The sequence below is a fragment of the Hippopotamus amphibius genome, chromosome 4 (genome assembly GCF_030028045.1).
Source record: "Hippopotamus amphibius kiboko isolate mHipAmp2 chromosome 4, mHipAmp2.hap2, whole genome shotgun sequence".
NCBI classification, from domain to species: domain Eukaryota; kingdom Metazoa; phylum Chordata; class Mammalia; order Artiodactyla; family Hippopotamidae; genus Hippopotamus; species Hippopotamus amphibius.
In genome coordinates, this window is record NC_080189.1 from 185149290 (window position 1) to 185173446 (window position 24157).

The following is a 24157-nucleotide window of genomic DNA, read 5'->3' on the forward strand; positions in this document are numbered from 1 at the left end:
GGGACTTCCCTGGTGGCACAGTGGTTAAGACTCCACGTTCCCAATGCAGGGGGCCCAGGTTTGATCCCTGGTCAGGGAACTAGATCCCACATGCATGCTGCAAGTAAGAGTTCACCTGCCACAACTAAGCAGCCTGCCTGCCACAACTAAGGAGCCCATGTGCTGCAACTAACACCCAGCATACCCAAATAAATAAATATTAAAAAAAAAAATCCACCTTATGGGGCAATTCCCTGGCTGTCCAGTGGATAGGACTCCAGGCTTCCAACTGCAGGGGGCACGGGTTTCATCCCTGGTTGGGGAACTAAGATCCTGCAAGCTGCGGCATGGCTAAAAAAATAAATTAATTAAAAAATAAAGTTAAAAAATATTGCCTTATGGATAGACCACATTTTGTTTATCCATTCATCAATTGACGGACATTGTTTCCACTTTTTGGCTGTTGTGAATAACACCACAAGTTTTCATATGGCATATGTTTTTTTTTTTTTTCTTCTTTTTTTGGGGGGGAGCATATGTTTCCATTCTTTTGGTTATATATCTAAATGTGGGATTGCTGGGTCATACAGTAACTCTCTGTTTAACTTTTTGAGGAACTGCCAGACTGTTTTTCAAAGCAGCTGCATCATTTCACACCAGCAGTGTATGAGGGTTTCAACGTTTCCACATCCTCCCCAATACTTGTTATTACCACTCTTTTTTATTATAGCCATCCTAGGGGGCTAGGATAGCTAGTGGTATCTCATTGCAGTTTTGATTTTCATTTCCCTGGTGGCTAATGTTGGACGGATTTTCCTGTGCTTTTTGGTAATTTATATACCTTCTTCAGAGAAATGTTTATTCAGATACTTTACTTATTTTAAAATTGGTTTATTCATCTTTCATTATTGAGTTGTGAGAATTCTTTACATGCTCTTTACCAGGGATGATTTGCAAATATTGTCTCCCATTGTGTGGAATGTTTTTAACTTTACTGATGGTATCATTTACAAACACACACACACACACACACACACAAAACCCAACAACAAAAAAACCACCAAAAAATTTAAATTTTGATAAAGTCCAATTTATCCATTTTTTCCTTTTGTTCTTTATGCTGTTGGAATTGTATTTAAGAAGACTTTGCCTAACTCAAGGCCACACCTTGCGAAGTGAAGATTTACTCATGTGTTTTCTCCTAAGAGTTTTATAGTTTTAGCTCTTACACTTGGGTATACCATCCATTTTGAGTTTTTTCCTGGGTTATTAGCACATTAAGTAACACGATCTGGCAGCAGGTCTACTATTTTCTGTGCTTTTCGAGATGCGTGTACACACTGTGCTGAGATCTCTCCAACATGTAATGTGATGAGACACTATGATGATTTCTATGGGTGACAGAGTCCCAGCCGTTGCTAACATCGCCTACATTCCTAATTGAAGAAAATTCTAGATTTCGGTTAAAGGTTCATTTAAATAAACCTGTAACTACCCTCTCAGGTACATGGTATCCCTGAACTCTATCCACAGATTGCAGGTTAAGAACTCCTAGGATGGCTAAAATTCCCGCCCAAGTTTCAGTTTCTGAATAGCCTCCTGGGTGAATGAAGCCTCCCAGAACTGGCTTCTGGCTGTTTTCCTGCCATTCCACAGCCCAGCCCACACTCTGCCTTCTGCCTGGCTCCAGCTTTGGGGAAGCTATTCCTTGCCTAGCAGAATTTTCTAACAAGTCATCTAACAATAATACTAAAACTAAAACAAAGAAACAACAACAACAACAAAACACAGCAATAAGAATTCTAAACACTATGTGTAGAATCAGACAAGGCGTTTCGCCCACATCCTCATCCCTTGTGCTTCCAGCCTTCCCAGGCCTCTGGGGAGGCACGTGGCTGCATGGCTCTGTGGCTGAGCCCTGTCCGCGAGCGCGGTCTCATGGTTCAGGCAGATGACTTCACCTCTAAGTGCTTCAGTTTCCTTACCTACAAGGCCCGAGTGAGCCAGTCACAGCTGTGTTCACCCGCTGGGCTTACTGGGTGGATTAAAAGAGTGGACGATTTCCACACGGAGAGCAGAGCCAGGCACAGTTACAGCCTGAAGATATTAGCTGTTACGTTTCAGCCTTTCACAGGAGACAGGAGGTGCTGTTTCTCTGCCAGCATATCCTTTCTCTTGTTCTGCACTGGGGTTAATGCCTAATTATTTGTATCACTCTGGATTCTTTGAGTTGTAACAGAAACTCCAATTGCTCTATTTAAAAAGCCAGGGTTTCAGGCCTGGCTTACGGGGTGTAGGCAATAGGGAGAAGTCAAAAGATCCTATCAGGACTCAGCCGGCCTCTTCGTGTAGATTGGTGGGGTAAGAAGGCCTCCCTGGTACAGGGCCTGGCATGCGGTGCGCAAGCGAACCCCTGGAGTGCAAGCGCCTCCTCCAGCTTCCAGCCCCGGGGGGCCTGCCCCGCCTGCCCTAGCCCTGGCCCTGCCTTCATGGTTCTAGACTTTATATCTTTAGGTCCTGGTTTCAGAGAGAGATGTCACTTCCTTCCTGAGAGTTTCAGGAAAAAGTTGTGGAAAGAGCCTGGATTGGCCTGGTTAGGTCATGTGCCCTTGCAGAGCCAATCACAGCAGCCAGAGGTCTGGGATGCTCTGATTGGCTCGCCCTGAGTCACGTGCTGGTCAGAGATGGGGAAGCCCCAAGCCAACCACTTGGAGGAAGGTGCTGCGAATGGGCTGCCTCGTGGGAGGTGCTGGGCTGACAAAACCAAAGGGCCCCGTCCTAGGGCATGTTTCATGTTGTCTAGGTCAGACCTCACCTGTGCCGGGAACTGTCAGCCCCCTGCGACTGGCTCCTGCTCTGTGCACCCCCAGCAGCCTGTGTTCCCTATCAGTATTTCTCACTCCCTACTGTGCATCAGGCACAGAGAAGGGGGCCCAGGAGGAACCCCAACAACTACGGGTTGGAAGGAGAGGGTGGAAGCTGCAAAGGGGTAGGAGGAGAACCAAGGTCCAGAGGAATGAGGGGATTTCCCCAGGGAGGTGTGGCGAGCTCAGGTGCCGCTGAGAAGTGCAGTGTTCCAGGAAGTGACCAGGATTGGGCCGCTGGGAGTTTGTGGGTGACCTTAGAAATAGTTAAGAGTAGGGACACAGCCCTGCTGGGGTGGGGTGAGGAGAGACTGGGAAGGGAGGCAGTGGAGAAGGCGCGTATGGACAAGTCTTTGGAGTTTTCTGTGGGGGGAGTAGAGAAATAAGGAGGCAGATGTGGGCTTGGGAGCAAGGGAGAGTCCCCCCTTCCCCCTTTTCTTTCTGGAAAATGCTAGCCAAGGGGAAAGAGAGAGGCTGATGGTGAAGGGGAGCAGCAAGGGGAGGGCAGAGGAGGTGGGTGCCTGAGATCAAGATTGGGGTGGGAGAGCCTGAGGGGGAGGTGGGTGCCAGGCAGGTAGACGTGTCAGTTTGGGGACCGGAAGATCAGAGAGATCCCATCTGATAGATTCAGTTTTTCCCACAGAAGAATGAGGTGAGGTCATTGGCTGGGAGTGAGGGCAGAAGGGGCTGTGGGAGGTGTAAGGAGAGGAGAGAAGGTGTGAACTCTTAGTCTCAGAGGGTGGGAGAGAGTGTCACTGGAAAACATGGCAGGGCTGCTGACTCTATGAAGTGCCAGCTTGAAGTTTGAGATAAATTCCCAATCAGAAGGGCTGTGTGTGGACCACCCTTCCCCACCCACAGAAATAGGCAGGGGCGGGAAAGGGGGTTCCCTTCAGGTTGGGGGGGTTCCCTATGGTGGAAGGAGAGGGTCTGGAGAGATGGAATCTGTAGAAATCCACCGGGCCAGGAGGTAGGTACTATCATCCGGGTTTTACAGGCAAGGAAGCAGAGAGGCTCAAGGCCAGTATGGCATCTGTGTGGCTTTGGGGTCAAACTAGAAGTGGGCCTGGCACATGATAGGTGCTAAAATTTGTTGAAAAGAGTGAATGGCTGGGAGGTCCAGTGATGCACCCATTGTCATAGCCCAGGCAGGAAGTACCTCCAGCCTGGGAGTTTGGTAGGTGGGGCGGGTGATCCCATGTGCTGTGCCACCCCTGCTTCCCTAATAAATGACTCAGATCACCTTTGTGCCCTTGTAGGCTAATCTTTCCAGAGTCTTGTGGCATAACTTCATAGACACTAAGCGAGCCGGGCAGAGTGCTCTTAACATCATTCCTCACGCAGTGCTCGCCTCCAGATGAGTCACTGCCCTCAGCCAGGTGGTTCAGCCTGGGCAATGACATCTCTGGTTCCTAACCCTTGGTTTTGCTGTCTGCATCCTGCCCAGGCTAGCTGTTGGGCACACACCTGCACTACCTGGGCTCTCCAAGGAGACCAGTGTCCTTTTAAGGGGAATCCAGGAGCTCCGATCCTGAACTTGGTAGGGGAAGGTCTCCTCCATGGGGAGGGCTCCCAGAGCTTTTTCTTACAGGCCATTGAGGCAGAAGTGAACGTGGTCACTTCACTGAGGTAATAATGATAGTTCATGCTGCAGAAAACGTGGAGGAGAACATCCTTCTTATTTATTCAGGCTTTAAAACCATAAAACTCCAGATTTCTCCCTGTAGCTATTTATAACCAGAGCTGGTGTAAACTGTCCCCATATTAAGCTCAGGTTTGAAGTAACTTAAAAGAAAAATAGCCATCCGCTGCATTAAAAAAGAATTTTTTTTTTTTTATTTATAGACCTCTCGCATCCTGATTATGTACGAAGAGATCGTTGTTGGGGGGGGGGGGGGATCGGTGGGGGTGGGGCAGATACAGCCCTCCGGAGGAGTCACACACGCTCCCATTCCCCCTGCCCCCGCCCAGCTATAAAAGCAGCCCCTGGGTCGGCCGGCGGTCACTCTCCAGGGCAAGGATGTTTCGGGCTGGGTCGAGCTCTCCCTCACCGGGTGCCCCGGGTGGAGTGGGGGAGGCAGGGCAGGCAGCAGATCTGGAAAAGTGGCTCTTGCCTCGGAGGAAGTTGACCCTCCTCCCCTACCAAAGGTTTGGGATGAAAATAGCCTCTTCCTCTTTACCCTTCCTGGACCCCAGCCCATTTCTCGAAGTCCCCCTCCCCAGTTTTAAGTGCTCCCCTCCCCCCGGGACAATCCGGCCACTTCACAGCTCTCCAAACGGCCATTTGGGATGGCAGGGACCCCGCACCCCGACTCTGCGTCCGGGCACGGGCCGCTCAGGACCCTCCCCTCCGGCCTCGTCGGCGCGGCGCGCCCCGAAACTCGGGCAATTGCGGCGACTTCCAACCTCCCCCCACCCGGTTAGCAGAAAGCTCCACTAACCCCCGCGAGCTCCCACATCGCTTCCTGCTACTCCAGGGGAGACTGTCACCTGGGAACCCTGTCCCCTGCACCGGGGCTCCCCCCGGCACCGAGACACCCCCAAACCCCTCGGGAAAGGTGGGGGGCGCAATTAGTTTCTTCCAATTAGTTTCCCCTCTTTGTATGGAACCCATTCAAACTGTGAGATGTAGTCCTCCGCGCTAGGGGGAAAGTAGTCCCAACCTTGCGTTCAATTTCTGTTCTCGTGTCGCGTGTATTTTACTTTTTGAAACCGACGGGATTCTCAGTGGAGCCCTTCGGGGAACGTGGGGGCAGCGGCCGCGGCGGGGGGCGCGCGCAGGTGAAGGGGGGGCGGCAGGAGGAGGGGGCGGGGAGGGCAGCTACCTCCTCGCTATTGCCTAGAGACACGGATCACGGGGCGTAGAGAGATGGCAAACCTCAAACCACGTACAGCGGGCGATACGCGTCAACCGAACCTGACCAACGGAAGCCCGGCGCCTCCCCCTCCCCGCTCTCCCGCCCCAGCCCCTCGGACGGACGGGCGCGCGGAGCCAACCGGGCCGCCGCTCGCCGTCCAGATCCCACGTGAGCCAATGGGAGCGCGTGGGGGGCGGAGCCACCTCGCGCCGGGTTGGGCTGCGCGCGGCTTCCCCCCCAGCGCGCCCAGGCCCCGCCCCCCTCCCGCCCGCCGCTCCCGGAGTAGTTAGTGCCAGTGAAGTGCGGGCGGCGGTGAGAGCGAAAGTTGCGCCCGGCTCGGCGCTGGGGGCCTGAAGCGGCTCGGCGCTCCGCCCGCCAGGGCTGCCCCAGCCCCGACTCGCGCCCGCGGGCTCCTGCCGCGCGCGCCCGGCCCCGCGCCCGCCCGCGCCGTCTCCCCCGGCCCGCCGCCCCCTCCTCAGGAGCCGCGGGCCCCCGCCGCTTCGGCCCGGCCAGGCCCCCGCCGATGCCGGCCATGGTGGAGAAGGGCCCCGAGGTCTCAGGGAAGCGGAGAGGGAGGAACAACGCGGCTAGTGCGGCCGCCTCGGCCGCCGCCGCTTCGGCCGCCGCCTCGGCCGCCGCCGCCGCCTCCTCGGCCGCCGCCGCCTCCTCGGCCGCCGCCGCCTCCGCCTCGGCCGCCGCCGCCCCCAGTAACGGGCAGAATAAAAGTTTGGCGGCGGCGGCGCCCAATGGCAACAGCAGCAGCAACTCCTGGGAGGAAGGCAGCTCGGGCTCGTCCAGCGACGAGGAGCACGGTAGGTGGCAGCCGCCCGCGCCGCCCCCGCCGCCCGCCCGCTCGCCCGCTGACCGCCTCTCTGCTTCCCCGCAGGTGGCGGCGGCATGCGGGTCGGACCCCAGTACCAGGCGGTGGTGCCGGACTTCGACCCCGGTGAGTAGCGCCCCGGGCCGGCCGGCCGGCGACCCGAGGGGGCGGCGGGCCTCCGACAACTTTCTCGGCTTGTGCGGGTCCTGCCGTCCGCGGGGAGCCTCCCGCGCCAGCCCGTCCCGCCGGCGTGCCTGACCCGGGGGGGCCGGGCGGGGGGCGGCGGCGCGCGGCCACACCTGGCCGCCTGGCCCGGGGGCTCCCGCGTCCCCGGGTCCGCAGAGCCGCGCCGGGGAGGGAGCGTCCCGCGGGCGCCCCGGGCTTGGGACGTCCTCGGCCCCGCTGCCCCCCTGCGGAGGGTCGCCCCACATGCCCTTTCCCCCGCCTGCCGGCCCCTGGGCTCCTGCTTGCCCCCGACTCCCCTCCCGTCCCGACCCGAGATCCCCCGCAGCCAGTTCATAAAAGAAGTGTGCGTCCCAGAGGGCGCCTGCCCGGGGAAGAGAGGCTCGTGGGTGGCAGTTTGATTTTAGGACCCATTTGTAAATGTGTGAGTATTTCCTTTTTTTTTTTTTTTTTTTTTTTAAGGAAGGGGTTGTGAAAGATTAGAACCTGCAGAAGCTTTAGCCTAGCAAATGAGGTCCACCTCCAAGAAATCCCTACCCTCCTAGTTCGGAACATTTGCTACCCTTGCTGCTCTTCTGTGTGGAAGCAAATTTAAAGTACCAGAAAAATCCAATCAGACAAAGGAATCCGTCAGTGAGATTCTAGCCTGTCTCCGTATAACACTATCTTTAAAAGATTGTTGGCATGGGAAATGTTTGAAAGGACGTGGGTTTTATTTCAGAAGTAAAATTCAAAAGAGAACCTTGTGAAACTGGAGTTAACAGTCCTCCTGGTTGGAGGGCTTTAGAACTGGCAGTTCTCTATGTAGGTTACACCACGAGTTTATTTGAGAAAATAAATGCATAAATGCTTTTCCTTGGAAACAAGACTGCAGAAAATTGCAAGGATCTAGCCCTTGAAAAAGGCGATTGCTCTTAAGCTGTTACTAAGGTGTGAAACTCTGGGTGTTCTTTGAAGTGAAAATACATGGGGATCCCTGAGTGAGGTCTTCGGCACTCTGGAAATAAATGACCTTTCCTGTATTTGCCTTCTACATTTTGGTTTGTTGATGATTCAAATCTCTTAAAGTATCTGTAGTCTAATGCCCAGGTTCATATTCCTTTTACACTTATGTTAATCTTTTTGATAGTTTCCCCTTCCCCCACATCTTCCTTTTTTGGTAGTCACTTCTCATTTATAAGAGTGACAGGGTGGAACTCCGAAACCAGGCTTTTCCTCTTCTGTGCATGCCTTCTCCATTCCTTGGTTGGCCACCAGGGGAAGCATACTGTTTTTTGGTTACAGTTGACCCTATCTTCATTTTGTAGGTCAAGTCCATCTTTGTTTTAATACACATAACATAAAGCAAAGCTTGTCCCCACATATTAAAACAAAAACAAAAACAAAACACTTGTACAAATCTTTTAGTTTTAGTAAGTTGGTCAGTTTTTTGGTACATTTCGGTTATATTCATTTTGAAAGCTTTATTAAATATGTTGGATGTGACTTAAGGAAAAGGGCATATTGGAGGCAACAGCAAGAATTAGATTTCTGACATTCTTCTAGATATTGATGTCTAGCTCTGCGTTGTTAGGAGTGAGCCTGATTTCTTTGGAGCTATTCTTTTTGAAACAGTACATGTAATAGGATCATGTTTTGAGCTGTCCTTGCAGTTTTGAAGGAGTAGATGCAAGCGTTAATTTGCTAGAGACCTGCCATTCTAAAAAGTAAAACACTGTAAATGCTTTGCTGCATAGTCTTAATGCTAGGTGATTGGGTCTTGGCATTAACATTTGCTATTTTGTGTTTTGTTTTTTTTTAATCTGAAAGGAACCTAATTGGTATGAAATAATTTAAAACCCTGTTTTGCCAGTCTGAGCAGTGGGACAAATTCCTAGGTATGGCTGGAAATTGTAGGACTTTACTGTTTCCTACTGATTTATTTATTTATTTTTAGGTGTGTTCTTATTTAACTTAAAATCTAAGGGAAGGGGAGACTTCCGTTTTGGACTAGAAATGATACACCAGTTTTGTTTCATGGCAAAAAAAATTATTTTAGGTCTTTTAAACTTAACTGTGTACTTAACTGTAGACTTAAGACAGTTTCGTTGAATGAGTACAGGTTAGGAATAATATGGAATTGAGATTGTGATTGTTACTGCTTTTTGTTTTTACTCCCTGCCTGAGTTTTGAATGCTTATTTACTTAACTTACTTACTTACTTAGTTACTTATTTATTTTTACCAGAATTTGAACAGACTGGTGAATGTGAAACTCAGGAAGCCGCTTTTTTAAAAAAACTATCCCTGTAAAGATGTGTGAGTGGAAGAAGTTGATTTCAGTTTTTCTAAGTCAGATTTTATTCACCCACAGTATCCCAGCTTAACCCTATTTAGCTTTAAAAGCAAATGGTTGGAACTTGATCCATCTGATATTCTCTGTATAGTCCAAGGAAGGTGCATTTCTGTCATCCCTCACAAATAGTGGATGAAGTGGATAGAGCAGTGTCGTCCTGAAATGCTGATTCAGTTCTTATTATCTAATTAAGACCTAACCTGGATCACTGGATCAGAACTTGATAAAATAATATCTATGTTTGTAATGATGGAGCAAGTTTTATTAGTTAGATTTAAAAACAAAGACCAGAATGCAGTTCCGTATCTTTAACTTAGTCTTTGTTCTGGTGTGGGGTCCAGACCGTCTTTCGATACTCAGTGCTGTAGCGTATGTTGAGTTTTCTTTGGTGTCTTTTAGAATTTAGTAATCACAGAATAAAGCAAAGGGAACAATGCTTATTCTATCCTACCTCTGGTTAGTTATTTCCTACACTTGCAAAGCATAATTTATTTTGGAATCAGTAGTGTGTTTCTATACAGAAATGTAAATATCCCCATCATCTTACCGATAAACATGCAGAGGAGGAAGCTATAGCCTGTGTATTTCTTTGATGGTTGTTTGGTGCTCTTTCTCTTTGTTGGCTTCTAGCTAGAGGAACACAGTGATGGGATTTTAAGGTTGACTCAAGTTCTTTGTTTTCTGAAGCATGTGTTATTATTGTCAACTTCTACCCGTGTTGGTTTTCAATGTCACAGTTCTCTAATAGTAAAATTAAGAGGAAACATTAATGGTAAATATTTTTGAGGTAATGGCCCTTTAAACATGCAACCTGTATTTGGAACATTGAATCCAGTATGTTTAATCAGATTAGAAAATTTGTGGTTGTCATTGGCTCAACTGTCACTTCAGGGTTGACTTGTATTAATAAAATGTGTTATGCTTTAATGTGGAATAATTTTCCTAAACAGGGTGGCTTGACCTGCTTTTCATTTCTTCTTAGTGGTGGTTCTGTGTTCCTCTTTGAACACGTTATTTACTATGCTTTAGTTTCATTGTAAAAATCAATTTTAAAGATATCTAAAAACTCATAAGGTATGGTGAATGCTTTGTGAAAGTATGCTAGACATACTTTGAGGCAGTGTTTACCCAGGTGAGAGGTCAGGGTGATGGTACATTCTGTGAGTGATCACTTTGTGATATGTTGCAGTAGGAGACACCTAAAGCTGGAGGTTGAATGCCCTGGCTCTGTGATTAAGGAGGTGGTTTAAGGGCAAGCTGATCATTTTATCTCAGGAGCCTCCGTTTCCTCCATCATGAATTAGGATTCTTTTCATCACTTGTGGCCTATGATTATGTCAGTTAGAGTCATCTTTTTAATTTCAGGCTTCTTTCAGAAGCAGTATGGAGTGTAGACTATGAGAGCTTGGGCTGTGAGAGTCGTTAAACCCAAGTTCAGATCTTGGCAGTGCCTCTTGACAACTGTGTGTTGCCTTGGGCAAGTTACTTTATTTTTGCTTCCATCTGTGCAGTAGAGTTAATGGACCTGCTTCCTCAAGAGAAGAGATTACTGAGCTAATACACGAAAAGTGCCTGGTGCAGTGCCTGGCGCACAGCAAGTGCTACCTAAACGTTTTCTGCTGTCTCATTCTAATTATCGTTTGCAGGACTTCAGTGGCCATGTAGTGGTTCCTGCATTGCCTGCTTTACTGCATAGGCAAGACTGAATTGTAATGAAGCCATAGATTTGAATGCGAATCGTGTGCTGAGCTATTTGAAGATGATTGCTTTCATATTACCTGCTGTAATTTAGGCAAATACCCTTTCCTGGAAGAGAGAGAATGAGTCCAAAACATTTATATAGCAGAAAAGTACACTGAAACCCAGAGAGAATAGGTAAACTTCTTCAGATCAAATTTCTAGAGAGTACAAAAGAAACCTTGAATTCATCCCTGGGCCAAAGTGAAGTACACATTAACTGGGTTCTGAGTTAGGGAGTGTCTGCTCTTTTTATTTATTTATTTATTTATTTATTTATTTATTTATTTATTTATTTTATTGACTGTGTTGGGTCTTTTTTGCTGTGTGCGGGCTTTCTTTTTAGTTGCGGTGAGTGGGGGCTACTCTTCATTGTGGTGTGCGGGCTTCTCATTGCCGTGGCTTCTCTTGTTGCGGAGCATGGGCTCTAGGCGTGTGGGCTTCAGTAGTTGCAGCACATGGGCTCAGTAGTTGTGGTGCACGGGCTTAGTTGCTCTGAGGCATGTGGGATCTTCTTGGGGCAGGGATCGAACTCGTATCCCCTGCATTGGCAGGCGGATTCTTAACCACTGCACCACCTAAGAAGCCCCAAGGCTTACTCTTAAAAAGCTGTTTTTCTTGGTGTTATAAAGTTCTGTGGGGCAATTTAGTTGAAAGAAATTTAGTCTCTGGAGATGAAACATTAAAGTCTATCCAAGTTATTGTATTGTCCCACAGTTTATTTTACTTTTTATATTTTTATTCTCTGCTATATAGATTGTTGTAATTAATTTGTAATTTTAGCCCTCACTTTCTTTTGCGCCTTTCTTTACAGGTTCCATGCATAATGCAAAAGTAAGAAATAAGGCTTCTATTTGTCCCCTTACTTTAATGGAAAATAGCGATCTTTGCTAAGGAGCATGTGTTATGTTTGTATTTATATTTTAAAGAGAGAACTGGAAATCCCTTTTGTAGAGGGAATCTCTGTAGCAGCTCAGTAAAAATCTGAGTAAGGTAGGAATTGGGGATTGAATGCTGGTTCAGTGATTTGGACTGAGTTAATTCCTACAGCTTTAAATAGCAATTATGGAAAATGTTTGTGATGCTAGAAATGATAAGGGATAATAGTTGTAATTTAACAATTTCTTCTGTTTTGTGTTCTGGAAGTTTTACTAATACATATATCTATCTTCTGATTGAGTTATGTTTTCTGTTATTGATTTTTAAAAAATAGAGTATTTAAAAAATAGAATGGTTTAAGGTGACAAAAAGTGTTTTACTAAAGTGTTTGAGACAGATATTTAAAATAACATTAAAATGTCATTTAAATGAAATGTTGACAGTAAACCCTAAAACTCCTGTTTTTTTTCAAATTAGTCAAATTCTTTAAAGATGGGGATCTTAGTAAAAACTGCACAGTAGACACAATTCTTTGAAATTTCTGGCTTTTCCCTCCCTCAGAGTAATGAGAGAGAAAACAGTACTATCCAGTCAGCCCAGTCTTCCTGTGTTCTAGATGAGGAGTAAGGCCTGCGGAGATAAGAGTGACTTGTGTTTGTCCTTCAGTCATCGAAAGTGTCTCTGGGTAGACTTGAGGCCTATGAAGCAAACTTAAAACCCTTACTGTTTTAGAGTCCTGTTACTGGCGCAGCGATCGGGAACAGTAATGTGTGTGCATGATTTTAGGACCAGGAGTAAGGGGTAAGTTTCTGAAATTGAAGTGATTCGATGGTTTGAATGTCTTTGCAAAACTGTCGTAAGGTAGGATAGAATTGTAGAGATAGAGTTATTAAAAACCCATTCAAATAGAAAAGAAAATAATATCTACAATTACATGCCTGCCCCTGTGACTAAACTGTTGATATTAGGACATATTTGCTTCAGATGCAGGTAGAGGCGAATTCTTCCACTCCTGCCTTCACTAATTGGAAGCTGATTTATATTATTGCTGTGATAGTTTACATCCTCTGAGAAGCAGATGCCAAGGTAGAATTAGATGTGCAAGAGTTTCATAGAGGTAAATGCCTGTGACGATAGGAGAGGAAGAAGGTTAGGTGGTAAAGCCTTCAGAATGGATGCAGGTGTGACACCTGTGAAGGAAAACGGAGGGAAGGATGATTGATGATTGGGTCTAAGAGCCGAAGATTGCAGTGCAGCCAGAGCACAGATTGTTCATTAGAGTGCATTGGGCAGGAATGGGCCTACTCTAGGATGTGGGCTGTGTTCAGTCATTGGCCTGGCATTGGTATGAATGCTTCAGTGGACCCCAGAGGTGCTGGGCAGCTGGGGCTGTCAGCTAATTACACTCCTCTCAGCTCTTTCTCTCTTGAAGGAAGATCTGAGTGGCACCCTCTCAAGGCTGTCAGAATGCCCATGCATGTTTTTTGTACTTCAGTACATACTTACGTATGAAAAGCAGTATGTTTTGTTGTTGTCAGAATCTTTTTGTGGATGGAATTATTTGTGTGTATTCATTTGCTTTAGTGTTTTCCAGACAAGTGCACTGCCACTAAGGCACAGAAAATTCCTTTCCTTCACCCAATTTCACTAAGGTGTTAGATTTATTAACTTTTTGCAGTGCTGTCTTTTTATGGTTTATGTTGGCCTTTTTCTAATTACTGGTGAGGTTAAGTGTGCTTTTATATATATATTTTTGGCTACTTGTTTCCTTCTGTGAATATATCTTTTGCTATTTTTCTGTAGGGTGTTCTTTTTCTTACTGATTTGTGTGAGTTCTTTATATATTTGGATACTGATCCTTTGTTAGGTTTACATATGTAGAGTTTTTTGTTTTCTCTCTAGTATGGGGGTTGATTGAGTTTCTTTTAAGGAAGGAATAAAAATATATCCCTGGTTGGATATATCTCTGCTTAGAGACCGGACTTGCTACATAGCTCCTATAATAATTGTCACTAGGACTCCTGGTTTCAAGGTGAATGTCACTGAGAATTGACACATTTTTTTTGTTGTTTCGGATTTATTCAGTTCATTTGGTGTACTAGTTATTAACCGATTAACCTAAATTACAATGCCAGATGACTTGAAAAGCTCTGATTTAATTTCTGTCCAGCATCTAGTTATAATAGCATACGAGTCAGAGGTTAAAGTTATAGCTTTAGTTTCCATGATGGTCAGTTTCCTATAAAAGGTTAACGTGCTGTGGACTAAAACCAAATTCAGCTGTCCTGCGGATTTGTCACTGATTATAGGGGAGTGGGCGAGTGTGTGGATGGAGAGGTGCAACTTGCCATCACTCGCAAGAAACCCTGGAAGGGGTGGTCTGTCAGTGCCAGGTTAGTGTAGTGCTTGCCGTGTGCCAGACTGGCTTGAACACTTCGTATCTGTTAATAATTTAACACAACAATCTCAACAGTCATATCCGATAGTTATCACCATTTTCCATGTGAGGAACCAGAGGGACGGGGAGGCGTATTATTACGCTTCAACCTAGTAACTTGCCCAAGGTAACCCATTCTAAGATGCCATCCATTGTCAGAAGCACCATTATTTTATACATCACTAAGAAAGAATAACACCAAAATACTATTAATTGTAAATTGCAGTCAGATTTCAACCTAGTGTATTTCAGGGAGAGCCAGCCAGAAATCCTCTTTAAGAAAAAACACTTTGGAGCAGTGGTTTATTGGATCACTTGCTGAGTTGATTACATGTGGTCCTGGACATTGCGGAGTTTTATGTTTAGGGTTGCCAGAGCCTGCTTCATGTCCAGTACATTCCTTGTCTTCCTGGCGGTGAAAACACAAATGAAATGGAAGGTATGTGGCTTGGTTAGCTGGGGCAGACTGGAATGAGTTGCTTTACTCCTGCAGGTATGTTGAAGGTTACAAAGGACCATGTTATGTTGGTTACCCTTTAGTTTAACAGATAAGAGTGTAACACTTAAATATCTATTCTCCTCCCCGCCCGGCACCATTTGTTTTTCTGCAGGTTCACACTGAATTTAAGCTGTGGAATGAATTTAAGAACCAGGTATTGAATAAAGTGTGAAAAGATATGCAAATTAAAATATCTAAGAGAGTATTTTTTTTAAAAAGCCTTGGTTTCACCTGTACAGCTCTCAAGTTAGTATTGTTCAGCAACTAATTTTCCTCCCTTGCGTATTATTCCCATCCTTCCTCCCCCATCAAAAAAAACCCAAACTAACCCTTTCTCCCACCTTGAAAAAAACGCCAAAGTATATATTTCATGGTGTTATTAGTGAATTGTGTTCTATTTTTCAAAGGCCAGAGTATACTTAAAATTGTAAGCATTATTGGGATTGACTTTTATGAAAGATTTATTTGTTTATTTTTATTTATTTTTGGCTGTGTTGGGTCTTCATTGCTCTGCGAGGACTTTCTCTAGTTGTGGTGATCAGTGGCTACTCTTCTTTGTGGTGCGTGGGCTTCTCATTGCGGTGGCTTCTCTTGTTGAGGAGCACAGGCTCAGTAGCTGTGGCTCATGGGCTTAGCTGCTCTGTGGCACGTGGGATCTTCCTGGCCCAGGGTTTGAATCCGTGTCCCCTGCATTGGCAGGCAGATTCTTAACCACTGTGCCACCAGGGAAGTCCTATGATTAACTTTTATTTATTTATTTATTTTTAAATGAATTTATTTTATTTTTATTTTATTTATTGGCTATATTGGGTCTTCATTGCTACGCACCAGCTTTCTCTAGTTGCAGCGAGCAGGGGCTACTCTTCATTGCAGTGCTTGAGCTTCTTATTGTGGTGGCTTCTTTTGTTGCAGAGTATGTGCTCTAGGTGCACGGGCTTCAGTAGTTGCGGCGCATGGGCACGGGCTTAGTTGCTCTGAGGCATGTGGGATCTTCCTGGACCAGGACTCGAATCTTTGTCTCCTGCATTGGCAGGCAGATTCTTAAGCACTGCTTATTGCATCACCAGGAAAGTGCCGTGATTGACTTTTAAATGTGAGGTTCGCCATGTTTGATTTGGTCATACAGGTTAACTAAGGACTAGTTTTTGTCCAACCAGAACCCCAAAGCTTGCCTTGTACTTATACCAAGGGCACTTGGCTGAGTCTCTGCTCCTGAAGTTTGGCTGTGGTTATCCTTCTTCAGTAGTTTCATCTAGTGACCAGGAAATACTACATGATGGCCTTATTTATGTCTGAAAAGGTTAACTAAAATTTCGGGGTTGGTTAAACATTCTATTCACGTGAACTTAGGTATTTCTGTGCTGTTTTACACACATAAACACTCTTCCTAAAGATTGCAGATCCTGCTTTACTGCCATGGAAGCTTCTGGGCTTGTTCTGCTTTCAGACTTAGTGTGGATAAAGGGCTTTCAGGGTGGTAGGAAGTGTAGAGTAGTAAGTACTTGGCTAGTCTGGTCTTACTTGGTTCCATAAAGTCTTCATGGTGTCATTTGCTTCTGCTTTCTTAGATTTTTGAGCCATCAATTCAGTTTAAATAGCTAAAGGTTTATATCTTCTCACTTGACATAGCTGAATGTGGGTCTGCGTTTAATAAGAACGTTTATGTGCACTGACTGACTTTCCTTGAATAGGCATTTTGTAACGGACAGTTGATAATTAAGCACCAAGTTCAGTTAAAAAATGGGAAACCCAAGGGAAGAAATGAGCTTTTAATTTGCATTTAAAAGCTGGTTTTCCCTATTTTCTGTGTCTTTTAAATAATGAATTTGTATGAATTAGAGATATACATCTTAGATACATTCTTAAAAATTTTTTTAATCAAGGTAAATTTCATATAACATAAAATTAACCATTTTAAAGTGAATAATAATTCAGTGGCATTTAGTACATTTACACTGTTGTGCAACCACCACCCACACCATCTAGTTCCACAATGTTTTTAATCACCCCTCTGGTATCTGTTAAGTGGTTACTTCCCATTTCTGACTCTCCCCCATCCCCCATGCACGGCTGATGACACAGAGTAATATACTGCGGGTGCTGCGAGATGTGGTGTCGTGGGGTCACCTAACTCTGGGGTGTGGGGGGAATTGAAGAAAACTTCCTCCAGTTCTTCCTGAAGTTTTAGGTGACGTGGTCCTTGTGACGTGGTCCTTTGAGCCAAGCCTTAAAATTAGGAGTTTTTCTGTGTTTATGATTTTGTGGTGTTTACTAATTTAAAAAGTAATATTAAATAATATGTAAGCGGTAAATGTTAAAAAATTATTTTGAAAATCCTAACCTTTCTTAAAAATTTCAATCTTGATTTTCTTTTATCTTGAGCTGTGCTGTTCAGTAATGTAGACGCTAGTGATCTGTAATTATTTAAATTTAAATTTATTAAAATCAAATCAAATAAAAAATTCAGTTCTGTCACACTAGCCACATTTCAAGTATGTAGCTACTGGCATCTGTATTAGATAGTGCAGAGTAGGAGATTTCCATTGTCCACTGATTGGACAGCACTGATCTAGAGGTTCTGATGAATTGAAAGCTTTGTTCTTTTTAATTTTTATAATTAGTTCCAAAGTTTTGCCTCTTTAATCAAGGTGCGTGGTGAAATGTGATATTGGAACAGCTGATGGCTGTGTACTAAATTCCTCTAGTGGAGTATTTGTTAATGTATTGCTATTAAGGTATTCAAAATAAGGCTTCTTGAGAAAGCAAGTAGAAATTGAAAGCTTGGAGAGCTTTCTTTTTTGAGGTGGTTATTTAGTACTTAGTGAAACCAAAAGGATGAGTAAGGTGTATGGCTGTATTGAAGATAAATGTAGAATTTAAAAAAACAACAACATGAAAGCTCAGCCTTGTTTGAAAAGGTTAGGTTTTTTAAAAACAGCTTTATTGAGGTTTAATTGACATAAACTATATGTATTTACATGTATATTAGGCTTCTTGAAGTCCTGCTGCTTACTGATGCTCTTTTTAGTCTTCTTTTCTCTTTTGTTTTGAATGCTTTCTGTTGCTTTATCTTTGTTTGCCAGTCTTTTCTTTTGCAGTGTCTAATCCGCTGTTAATAAATGTATATTTTTCATCTCAGACATTATAGGTTTCATATCTAGAAGTTTGATTTGATTTTTTTATTGAAGTATAGTTGACAGTGTTGTGATAGTTTCAGGTGTGATTTGGGCCTTTTCTTTTTCATGTATTTCATCTCTCCTGAACATACTCAGCCTTTCTTTGAACTTCTCAAACACAGGGAAATAGTTATAATTGTTTTAATGCCCTTGTCTACTAATTCTCTCATCTGTCTCATTTCTTTTCTTTCTTTTTTTTTAATAAATTTACTTATTTATGTATTGGCTGCATTGGGTCTTTGTTGCTGCACATGGGCTTTCTCTAGTTACGACGGCGAGTGGGGGCTACTCTTCATTGTGGTGTGCAGGCTCCTCATTGCGGTGGCTTCTCTTGTTGCAGGGCACAGGCTCTAGGGGCGTAGGCTTCAGTAGTTGCGGCACATGGGCTCAGTAGTTGTGGTGCATGGGCTTAGTTGCTCCACGGCATGTGGGATCTTCCTGGACCAGGGATCGAACCCATGGCCCCTGCATTGGCAGGTGGATTCTTAACTACTGTGCCACCATGTCTTATTTCTGAGTTGGTGTCAGTTGATTGATTTTTTTTTTTTTCCTCATTATGGGTTGTCTTTTCCTGTTTCTTTGCTTGTTTGGTAATTTTTGTTTGGATGCCAGATTATGAATTTTACTGTGATGGATGCTGGAAATCTTTATATTCCTATAAATATTCTTGAGCCTTGTTCTGGATCATGGTTAAGTTCCTTAGAAATGGTTTGTTCATTTCAAATTTTGCTTTTGAACTTTGTTAGGTGGGATCAGAGCAGCGTTTAGCCTAGGGCTAATTATTTCCCACTATTGAGCCAAAACCCCTCTGAGTACTCTGCCATATATATGGCAGAGCCCTTTAACTCTGAGGTTTCCTACTCTGGCCGTTGGGATGGGCATGTTTCTTGGCCTGTGTGAGCCTCGTGGATTATTCTTTTTATTCTTTTAGGTAGTTCTTTATCCAGAAACCTCAAGTATTTTCTTCACAGGCATGTGCTGATCACTACGATGCTGAATACTCAAGAAGGAGATCTCTGGAGTTCTTTTTCTGTGCAGCTCGCTCTTTTCTGGTATCCTGCCCTACAAACTCTAGCTGTCCTGGCTTCCTTGGCCTCAGCTTGGCTCCTGAACTTGGGGAGACTGCTTGACTTTTCCTGGGTTCTCCCACCCTGTGCTTCCAGTTGAAAATGCTCTCCAAGCAATAAACTGGGGCCAGTTTCCTATCTCTCAGGGATCACTGTACTCTGTTGCTTCATGTCCAGTGTCTTGAAGACGGTTGCTTTGTACATTTGTCTGGTTTTCAGTTGTTCATAGTGACAGGGTAAATCTGGTTCATGTAATAACTTTGAATGGGGACAGCACCTTGGCTGGAAGCAAAAGTCTAGATTTAAAAAAAAAAAAAGAAAAGTAGAGGAATTGGTTATATTTCCGTTTTTAAAGAAAACATTAGTACACATTTATATGTTTTTAACCCTAGTCTATTTCATTTCTTCTTGAAGCTGTAGGACTTTTTAAAAAATATATACTGATTGATTGATTGATTGGCTGCATTGGGTCTTCGTTGCTACGTGAGGGCTTTCTCTAGTTGCGGCGAGTGGGGGCTACTCTTTGTTGTGGTGCACAGACTTCTCATTGTGGTGACTTCTCTTGTTGCTGAGCACAGGCTCTAGGCGCTCAGGCTTCAGTAGTTGTGGCACATGGGCTCAATAGTTGTGGCTCTCGGGCTCTAGAGCACAGGCTCAGTAGTTGTCGCGCATGGGCTTAGTTGCTCTGAGACATGTGGAATCTTCCTGGACCAGGGATCGAATTCGTGTCCCCGGCATTGGCAGGCGGATTCTTAACCACTGCACCATCAGGAAAGTCTGGACTTTTTTTTTGTTTTAATTGAAATGTTGTTAGTGTACAATGTTATGTTAGTTTCAGGTATACTACATAACAGTTTGACATTTGCATACATTATGAAATGATCACCAGGATAAGTCTAGTAACCATCTGTCCCCATACAAAATTATTACAGTATCATTGTCCATATTTCTTATGCCTCATGTTACATCCCCATGACTGGAGGTTTGTACCTCTTAATCCCTGTCACCTGTTTAATTTCCTCCACCACTCCGTCTCTTCTGGCAGCGAGAGTGTACTGCCTGTTTTCTTTTAGAACTTGTATGGTTTCAGGTCTTATATTTAAGTCTTTAATCCGTTTTGAGTTTATTTTTGTAAATGGTGTGAGAAAGTCATCCAGTTTGATTCTTTTGCACATAGTTGGCTGATTTTTCCAACACCATTTATTGAAGAGGCTGTCTTTTCCCTATTGCATATTCTTACCTCTTTTGTCGTGGATTAACTGACTATAAGTGTAGGCTTATTTCTGGGCTCTCTATTTTGTTTCATTTATTTATGTGCCTGATTTGGGGCCAGTACCATACTCTTATTTTTTTTTCATTTTATTTATTTGTTTATTATTATTTTTTTGAGGTACACCAAGTTCAGTCATCTGTATTCATACACATATCCCCGTATTCCCTCCCTCCCTCGACTCCCCCCCACCCTCCCCGTCCCTCATACTCTTTTGATTACTGTAGCTTTGTAATGTAGTTTGAAATCAGGGACCATGACACCCTCAGCTTTGTTGGGTTTTTTTTTTGAGGATTGCTTTGGCTTGTTATGGCTTTTAAACTTTTAAGTTTGGGTTTTATGTTTATGGAAGCATTCTGTAAATAGGATAATAATAATGCGTTTAGAAACCAGAATATCAAATATTATGTTTTTATATAGCCACTATTCATTTCAATGCTTACGATAAAGTGCTTTTAGTCTGGGACTTCCCTGGTGGTCCAGTGGTTGAGAATCTGCCCTTCCAATGTGGGAGACATGGGTTCAATCTCTGGTTGGGGAACTGAGATCCACGTGTTGCAGGGGCAACTAAGCCCTTGCGCTCAAAAGCCTGCATGCCACAACTGGAGAGAAGCCTGCGTGCTGCAGTGAAAAAGCCTGAGCGCCATGGTGGAGGGTCCTGCGTGCTGCAACTAAGACCCAGTGCAGCCAAATAAATTTTTTAAAAAAGTGCTCAGTCTAACTGCCTATTCATTAAGATCAAATGATTCTAGCCCAAAATTTTCCAAGCAGGATTTTTTTTTTGAGTTCACTGTTGTTTATAAAATAAATTATTTAAAAATTATTAGTTCTAATTAGGAGCTAATACTTTTTCAGAGAAAAGTATACTTTTCTGTTTGAAAAATATAGTTTAGGAAATATCTCATTCTTAGACTGTCTTAGACCTCCATCTTGCTGGGATGTAATAAAATGAGTGTGTGTGTGTCTGTTTGTGTTCCTTTTGAAGCACTTTTACAGAATTTTTATTGTTTCCTAGCCATTTTCAGCTCGATGTCTTTGAGATTTTGAACATCTGGCGCTTTCATATGCCATGTATTGATACTCCTAAACTGAATTAGGGTTGTATGTAACTGATGAACTATCTTTTTGAGTCTTTGCTGGTGTTGTACTTGCTTGGCAGCAGGTCAGTTTCCATGGTATTGCCATTTTTGTACAGCATTGTTAGTGGAGCAAGGGAGGCTGGGGATGGGGCTGCAGGGTATAAGCTGGAATAGCTGAGCTTTTATTTCATTTTGCATTTTAAGTTTCTAGATAATTTTTAAAGTAAGAGTTTTATTGCTGTAAAAAAGTTTTAAAACCACAGTTTCTGTCTTATTAAGAACAAGTAGAAGCAGCAGAGTGAAAGTGTTGATACAAATGGTTTGAAGTGTGAGTTCTACAAACTTGCATGCAGATGAGACAAGGCTAATGATCATTAGGCACTCTGAACACGCGCAGCTCTTGGTCAGTTACACACATGCATTGGTGAACTAACTGTGTTTAATTATGAAGGAAAAAACCAATTTTTAAGACGTGTCTTTTGCTTTTATTTTTTTATTTTTAAATTTTATTATTAATTAATTAATGAATTTACTTTGGCTGTGCCGAGTCTTAATTGCAGAATGCATGCTGACTCACCGGGGATCGAACCCAAGCCCCCTGCGTTGGGAGTGCAGAGTCCCACTCACTGGACTACCAGGGAAGTCCCGGAAAAAACCAATTTAAGAACATGTCTGAAATTGGAATTATGCTCTGGAAAAAAGTAAGATGAGACGTAATTAGGTGTTTTTTAGTTGTAGCTTTTCAGAAACATCATTCCCCTCTGATGTGTCTGTTGTCCTGCAAAGTGTAAACATTGCACTTTTGTATGTATTTTTAGAAACTGATGTGAGAAAATGATGGACTGTTTTTACTTCTGGTGGTCTAAGAACACTAATTTTTCTCTCTGTTTCAGGGTTTTACACTTATATGGTTTTCCTAAACATTAATGAGTTTGCTGTTTTGCTTCTGAAGAATTTGAACATGTAGGAAACAATAGAAATATTAATGAGTCCTGTATGTCCAGCAACCACATTTAATAATTGTAAGATTTTTGCCATCTTTGCTTTAGCAAAAAAAACTTTTTTAGCTAAAGCTTAGTAAATTTGCCTTTTCTACATTACAGAAAATGAAATTGTATTTTAGACTTATTTATTGGATACTTACTATAGCCAGTAGTGATAAAATCCCTTGTCTATGGTGAATGCCATGTGATAGAGGAGTGCTTGCTCTAACAGCCTGGGGTTAGGGTGGGAAGAGGTGACGTGGTTGAAGGCTTTCCCCAGGTGACCTTTAGGTAGGTCTTGAAGGGCAGATGAAGGAAAACTCTCCAGGCTGAGGGATCCATATGTTTAGATCCTATGGATAGAGAGGATGTGACATTTTTGAGGAAGTTTGATACAATTGAGGCTTGAGAGGTAATCAGGAAAGTGGTGGAAGGTTTGACTATAGAGGTAGGTGCATGACAGATCACAGGGGCCTTGTATGCCAAGCTAAGGAGCATATTTTATTTTTAAATAATAGCTTTACTAAGATATAATTCACATATGATAAGGTTTACTCTCTTAAAGTGTACAGTTTGGCAGTTTTCAGTATATTCAGAGTTGTGCAACCATCACCACTGTCTAATTTCGTTTTCATTACTCCCAAAGAAACCCTGTACTTATTAGCAGTCATTCCCCATTTGGAATTTATTTTAAATGTCATTTAAATGTTTTTATTTTATTTTATTTTATTTTATTTTATTTTATTTTATTTTATTTTATTTTATTTTATTTTATTTTATTTTATTTTATTTTATTTTATTTTATTTTATTTTATTTTATTTTATTTTATTTTATTTTATTTTATTTTATTTTATTTTATTTTATTTTATTTTATTTTATTTTATTTTATTTTATTTTATTTTATTTTATTTTATTTTATTTTATTTTATTTTATTTTATTTTATTTTATTTTATTTTATTTTATTTTATTTTATTTTATTTTATTTTATTTTATTTTATTTTATTTTATTTTATTTTATTTTATTTTATTTTATTTTATTTTATTTTATTTTATTTTATTTTATTTTATTTTATTTTATTTTATTTTATTTATTTTTTGGCTGTGCCATGCAGCTTTTGGGATCTCAGTTCCCCTACCAGGGATTGAACCTGCACCATGGCAATGAAAGTGCGGAGTCCTAACCAGTAGGCCACCAGGGGACTCCCTATTTTATTTTAATAATAGCTGATTTACAGTATTGTGTTAGTTTCAGATGTACAGCATAGTGATTCAGTATTTTTACACATTATGAGTTATTACAAGATAATGGGTATAATTCCCTATGCTATATAGTAAATCTTTGTTGCTTATCTGTAGTATTTTGTATCTGTTAATTCCATACCCCTAATTTTTCCCTCCCCCTTTCCCTCTCCCCTTTGGTAACCATAAGTTTGTTTTCTCTATCTGTGAGTCTGTTTCTGTTTCGCATATACATTCACTAGTACTACTTTTTAAATTAATTAAGCAGCGTCGGATCTTAGTTATGGTGCATGGGATCTTCATTGCTGCATGTGGACTCTCTGTTGCAGCATGCGGGCTTCTCTTTAGTTGTGGCGCTTGGGCTCCAGAGCGCATGGATTTAGTAGTTGCTGCATGCGGGCTTAGTTGCCCTGTGGCATGTGGGATGTTAGTTCCCCGACCAGGGATTGAACCCGTGTCCCCTGCATTGGAAGGCGGATTCTTAACCCCTGGACCACCAGGGAAGACCCCACTTGTATTATTTTTTTAGATTCTGTATGTAACTGATATATTATACAGTGTTTGATTCATTTCACTAAGCATAGCATTATCTAAGTCCATCCATGTTGCCGCAAATGGCAGCATTTCATTCTTTTTTTTTCTTTTTTATGGCTGAGTAATATTCCAGTGTGTGTGTGTATCACATCTTAATCATATTGTCTGTTGATGGGCACTTGGGTTGCTTCCATGTCTCGGCTATTGTAAATAGTGC

At 43.1% G+C, this 24157-nt stretch overlaps 1 protein-coding gene across 3 annotated transcripts in view; it reads left to right on the forward strand.

Annotated features, from left to right (window-relative positions):
* The first annotated feature begins 5976 nt into the window (after window positions 1–5976).
* The window catches only part of RCOR1 (REST corepressor 1), a 115763-nt gene continuing 97582 nt past the window's right edge, over window positions 5977–24157 (forward strand). For all 3 annotated transcript variants that reach the window (XR_009053093.1, XM_057730627.1, XM_057730628.1), the window contains exons 1-2: window positions 5977–6513; window positions 6588–6647. Coding sequence is in view for 2 of the 3 variants with exons in the window: in XM_057730627.1 (XP_057586610.1) it covers window positions 6225–6513; window positions 6588–6647 (349 nt within the window). In the remaining variant the exon portion in view is untranslated. The remainder of the gene's footprint in view (window positions 6514–6587; window positions 6648–24157) is intronic.